The sequence below is a fragment of the Neoarius graeffei genome, chromosome 24 (genome assembly GCF_027579695.1).
Source record: "Neoarius graeffei isolate fNeoGra1 chromosome 24, fNeoGra1.pri, whole genome shotgun sequence".
Classification (NCBI taxonomy): domain Eukaryota; kingdom Metazoa; phylum Chordata; class Actinopteri; order Siluriformes; family Ariidae; genus Neoarius; species Neoarius graeffei.
The window spans coordinates 881,301-887,469 of NC_083592.1; the positions used below are offsets into that span (position 1 = coordinate 881,301).

Genomic DNA, 6,169 nt, shown 5'->3' on the forward strand with positions numbered 1-6,169 from the left:
CTGAACAACACATATACCAACTTTCATGACCAAACCACTCATAGTTTTCAAGTTCTGCTCCAGAAACAAAACCGACCCTTAAGACTAACCTGAGAGACTAAGTCTGAAATTGTTTCCATGGAAACATGAAAAATTAAAATTTCTCAAATGTCTTAGTTTGAAAAGGCACATCTACATCACCATGTTAACATGTTTACCAAATTTAAAATCCGTATCATCAATAGTTTTGGATATATGCTCCAGAAACGAACATTGCTCTTAGAAACAAAGTCAAAATATATTTATGTAAAAATTTGAAAAATACTTTTTTTTTTTCAAAAATCCAAAATAGCAAAAGGCACCAGTTCACATGCTGCTTGATCTGTATACAAAGTTTCATGAAGATATCTTCAGTAGTTTTAAAGATATGGCCTGGAAACTAAAACATGACCAGATGGACTATTACATGACTGTTTCTATATTCCCCACCGAACTTTGTTTGGGCGGGGCATAAATATGATTTTCTGCTTTTCAGTTTAAAACACTAGAATTTTACTCCTGATTGAAAACATGCATTCAAAAATAATTCTGTTGATTGTGCCATTTTCACTGCTGTATATTGTGTAGCATAAAACATTGTAGTTTGCTTACGTGAAACGTTTTCACAGGACACCATGCTGACGAATGAAATGAGAGGTTTTGTCCTCTGAATGTTGACAACCGATCATCAGTGTTTGAGGGTGGACCTCGTCCCAGGTCCTCAGAGCAGGTGGGGTGTATTCCAACTCAGGTCAGAGGTCATGGAGGGTGTGGGAGGTGAGTGGTGTCCAAGAAACCCACATATCACATGGGTGTGTTAGAAACAGTAAGCCAAGAGAAAAGCTGTATTTATTAAATCTGTTTTTATGAGCACTAATGCATTTCTCAGATCTGTTGTTTTATCATTCTGTAAAGATTCTGAGCTCCAGACTTCAGCTCTAACACCCAAGTACAAAACCCGTGCCTTATATCGACTGGAATTTGTCAGAAACTGAATCATATCTCCACTTTGGAGTGTGATCTTCAGACCAGACATATGCTCCTGTCTGTGTCTCCGTCTCAGGAAGCAACGGCGTGACAGGGAAGATCAGAGAAAGTCAAAATTATCACCTCGAAAATACTGAGTTTTCAGATTTGAGGTCAAAACACACACACACACACACACACACACACTTTGTTTCATCCCACCACACTCCAAACTTGAGATAATGAAATGAAATTCCAGTCAGTAAAATATCAGGGATTTGGACGCATGAATCTGATCTGCCTCAGGTTTCAGTTGGACCCCAAATGAATTATGAGACAGTCGAGTGTTTTACACGGACACATTTTATAATTTATTACTAATCACACACACACACACACACACACACACACACACACACACAGCTGATGTACTGATTCTCTACAAGCAGTGTTTTTGCAGATCACAGAGTAAAAACACAATGTTCTGGAAAAAAAGTAAAATTCTGACACTAAAGAATAAAAGGATGGCATTGATGCAGTTACTTTAAGAGAAATCACTCAAATAGCTTCTTCACACCGAGACGCAAACAGCCATCACGTTCACCGTACAGCATGCAGGGTGTTGGTTTAAATCACTGGGCTTTTGTTTCGATTAGCGACTGTTTGATCCGTCACAGTGTTGAGCACAAACTCTAACCCAATGTGTTACTGCAAATTACTGCAATGAGCTAAAAGTGATTTAAATATTAAAACTCAGTTTTTTAGTGCATTGCCTTTTCTGTTGTTGAACTTTGCTCTCGTTTTGGAACATGTGCACTGAGACACTGACAATAATAAATTACACTGCTGACAAACTTCAAGATCAAGCCATTTAATGTTCTGTAAGAAATCCACTGACTTTTCACAAAACACAGCAGCCTGCACCACACACGCTGAAATCTTCCAGTCTAGTCACTTATATTTGTAAATTACAGGCATTTCGCAGACGCTCTTATCCACAGCAGTGTAGCAGACTGGGCAGCAGCTGGAGACCGTTCCTCTTCCTGTTACAGAGGGATTCAGTCCAGCAAGAAAAATCCCAGTCAGGAGGTCTCTGAGATGAGCAGAGTGATGGGGGACGGAGGGTCCAGTGGAACGGGGTGGAGGCTGGGAGTGAGCAGGGTGTTAACTTCTCTCAGCAAGGCGGAGTGGGTGGAGGGTGGAGTTACTCCACTTTTGGTGAGGCGTTAGATGCCATTTCACTTACAGGATCTTCTGCTGATGAATCCTGCTGGGTCTCCAGAATTCTGGAAAAGTCCTATCAGAAATACAGTGGCTCTCATCAAAAATGGTTTCTTTTACTTATATATAAAAACACCTGGGTCTGCTTCAGAACTGTTTATTTAAAAAAAAACACTAGTCAATTCCTCAAAATAAAAAGTACTTATGCACTCAAACTAAGTGAAACTAAACTGAAATAAAAATAATAAATTGAAAGTCTCAATAAAAACAAAAATGAGTCTGGTGCTGTAAGTGTGGACTTGCGTCTCATAATTCAGGCACACTTCAAAGTGCACATGATGATTCTAATCCTGTTAAAACTTCATCTCGAAGGACTGAAGGCAAGAACTCAACCCAGAGACCCCACAGAGACAGCGATGAGCCCAAGCGCAGAGCCAAAGGCCCAGCCATTAACTAAAAGTCCAGGCTCAATAAAAGCCTGAATCAAAACGCTGGAGTAATTTTATATCATACTTCATAATACACCGAGGCCAAGCTCTTCAGGGAGCTCAGGAGAACATTCCCAGAGACTACTGTGTGAGACTCAGCAGCAGAGAGCTCTCCTGAATCAGACTCTGGAGCAGGTGGTGCCCATTACCACTGATTAGAGATCTCATCTCATCTCATCTCATCTCATTATCTCTAGCCGCTTCATCCTTCTACAGGGTCGCAGGCGAGCTGGATCCTATCCCAGCTGACTACGGGCGAAAGGCGGGGTTCACCCTGGACAAGTCGCCAGGTCATCACAGGGCTGACACATAGACACAGACAACCATTCACACTCACATTCACACCTACGCTCAATTTAGAGTCACCAGTTAACCTAACCTGCATGTCTTTGGACTGTGGGGGAAACCGGAGCACCCGGAGGAAACCCACGCGGACACGGGGAGAACATGCAAACTCCACACAGAAAGGCCCTCGCCGGCCCCGGGGCTCGAACCCAGGACCTTCTTGCTGTGAGGCGACAGCGCTAACCACTACACCACCGTGCCGCCCCTGATTAGAGATCAGAAGGTGTTTTCAGGCTCCCCCTGGTGGCAGAAGCCAGTCTAACAATGTGCATGGCGACTCTCTACCTCCCTCTAGTGACAGCACAAGGGTGAGCAGGCTGTCCCCGTCACACTGCCTGTCCACCTGGAGTGATGTTCACTTTACAGTCGGAGAGCGAGTGATGCTCACTTCACTCACATTGTGAGAATGGTCAGAGACATAATGATATATCTCATCTCATCTCATTATCTCTGGCTGCTTTATCCTGTTCTACAGGGTCGCAGGCGAGCTCTGCATCACTGATTGATGTCCAAAACAGCTTTTTAAGTCACTGTCTAATTATAACTTTCAAATTATTTATAAGGTATTAGATTTTGCATTTAACTTAATAAAGACTTTTTTGTTTCAGTTTTTCCCTCATAAATACAGTATAATTCATGCTCACTGTACACCTATTTAATGGTAGTTAAGTTGAACAAACATTATTTAATTTCACAAATCACTATAATTCAATATTTAAATATTTCCCGTGACAGAATGTGATAGTCAACACATCTTTCCAATAAAGAACAAAAAAAAACCCACAAAACAACTGTCAATCATTTTAGACGAATGTAATGCCTCATCTGCCCCTTTTATATTCGGGGAGAATAAGAGCGATCTTTTGCTGTATTTTGTGTTCTGTTGCTAAACTGATTCTGTACAAACGTGTGAAGGTCAGCAGGTCTGAAATGGTCATTTAAATAGGTAGTTTTTGGTATTTTCCATCTCGACCCCCTGCAGTTCCCCACAGTCTGAACACCGCTGTGGTAAACGTGTGTGAGGTTTATTAGTAGAACGGGTTTGGGTTAATTAATTCGGTATTCTTTTATTAAACCCTTTGTCCATTTGGATTCAAGGCTCCGCAGGCTTCCTGCCTCCTGTTGTCACAATTATGATGACTTTAACATTTTGCCATGTGATATGAAGGTGTGTGTGTGTGTGTGTGTGTGTGTGTGTGGTTACTTACTGCCAGCAGGTACTGTGATGAGTTCATCATCTCTTGTAGAACAGTTTGCTGAGACAGTAAATGGAATGGTATCTTCTCTTCCGGCTTAAAGCCGAGACCTTTAAATACCTCCACTAGATCCTACACACACACACACACACACACAGAGACAAAGTAACATTATAGTGACAGAAGTAGGACATTGTTACATGGAAACATGGGAAGATTCATATTGTTTTGGATTAAGCAAAGAAGGACACTAAGCAGGAAGGGGCACAAAGGGGCGGGGCACTAAGTGGGGTGGGCAATTAAGCAGGGCAGGAGACTAAGTGGGGTGGGGCACTCAGGAAGGTGGGACACTGAGTTGGGTGGGGCACTAAGCAGGGCGGGGCAGTAAGGAGAGCGTATGTTGTGTGTGTGTGTCAGAGCTTTACATTAACTTTTTTGCTCACCGGCCACTGTGGCTAGTGGTTTTCCCAAGTCACTAGCCATTCAGCCTTTTCACTAGCCACAATTTTGTTGCCAGGAAATCGCAGTTTTTTCTTCACCATGATACGTTAAAGTTTGTAAGATCTAGATTTAATTATGAACGGCAGCGTATAATGTATCTCTACAGTAGCACTCAAGTATTCAGTGCTGTTAAGGTCGCTCCCTATATGAAAACATGCAACCAGTTCAGACAAAAATATAAACAGAGTATTTTGTTTATTGAACTCAAATTCAAGCCCCTTACAATATGAAATATCGTATAATATGAAAAATAACATTCAGTACAACTGAACTGATTCTAATATTAAAAGTCCAATTCAAAACATTTATCATTGAAAAGCATTTGATGGTTTGATATGCAAGTATTATGTGTATTATCAAGTATTATTATGTATATTATGTATAATCTATTAATAGTGTGTGTGTGTGTGTGTGTGTGTGTGTGTGTGTGTGTGTGTGAACATGTGTAGAGAGAGACATTAAATGTCCTCATTACATTCATCATCAGATGAGTCTGAATGGTCCATGAAAAATGGTCTTAGTGACCTGAGGCTTCCAGCAGGCCGTAAGTTGATAGCTGGGGCGGATCAACTTCTTTCCAATCACGTGAACGTTTCTAAACAGCAGCTCCATCCTCTCCAGCTCAGCCGACTTCATGACAGCCAGGGACTGAAAGCAATGCTGTCCTGTAGTGACCAGCCGTCTTCGCCTGTTTTGATGTTATAGTACCGATGTGTGCATTTGACTTTTCGTGGTCCTTTATAGTTTTGAGTTTAAAATTACTGGTGCCTGTTTTTGCCAGACTTTCTACAGTCTTCGCAGTACATGGTATTTTCGGTTTTGCTATGAACTAGCCAATCTCGCCCAAACTTCCATTTGTCATTGAACTGTCTTATCTTCCTATTAGCGTCTTGTTCATCTCCATGGCTGTAGCCAGCTCTGAGGCCCCTGGGGTCCGGACCTCGGTCATTTTTAAGAGCTGAAAATACAACCTCGATTCCAAAAAAGTTGGGACAAAGTACAAACTGTAAATAAAAACGGAATGCAATAATTTACAAATCTCAAAAACTGATATTGTATTCACAATAGAACATAGACAACATATCAAATGTCGAAAGTGAGATATTTTGAAATTTCATGCCAAATATTGGCTCATTTGAAATTTCATGACACCAACACATCCCAAAAAAGTTGGGACAGGGGCAATAAGAGGCTGGAAAAGTTAAAGGTACAAAAAAGGAACAGCTGGAGGACCAAATTGCAACTCATTAGGTCAATTGGCAATAGGTCATTAACATGACTGGGTATAAAAAGGGCATCTTGGAGTGGCAGCGGCTCTCAGAAGTAAAGATGGGAAGAGGATCACCAATCCCCCTAATTCTGCGCCGACAAATAGTGGAGCAATATCAGAAAGGAGTTCGACAGTGTAAAATTGCAAAGAGTTTGAACATATCA

The 6,169-nt window shown here is 41.4% G+C and overlaps 1 protein-coding gene across 1 annotated transcript in view; it reads right to left on the bottom strand.

The window, feature by feature from the left end:
* Positions 1-1,856: 1,856 nt before the first annotated feature.
* Positions 1,857-6,169, bottom strand: part of LOC132872685 (sperm flagellar protein 2-like) — a 236,466-nt gene continuing 232,153 nt past the window's right edge. Inside the window, exons 35-36 of the mRNA XM_060907666.1 lie at positions 4,247-4,366; positions 1,857-2,281 (exon numbers count right to left, since the gene is read on the bottom strand). Coding sequence (XP_060763649.1) covers positions 2,189-2,281; positions 4,247-4,366 — 213 coding nt within the window. The 3' untranslated portion in view covers positions 1,857-2,188. The remainder of the gene's footprint in view (positions 2,282-4,246; positions 4,367-6,169) is intronic.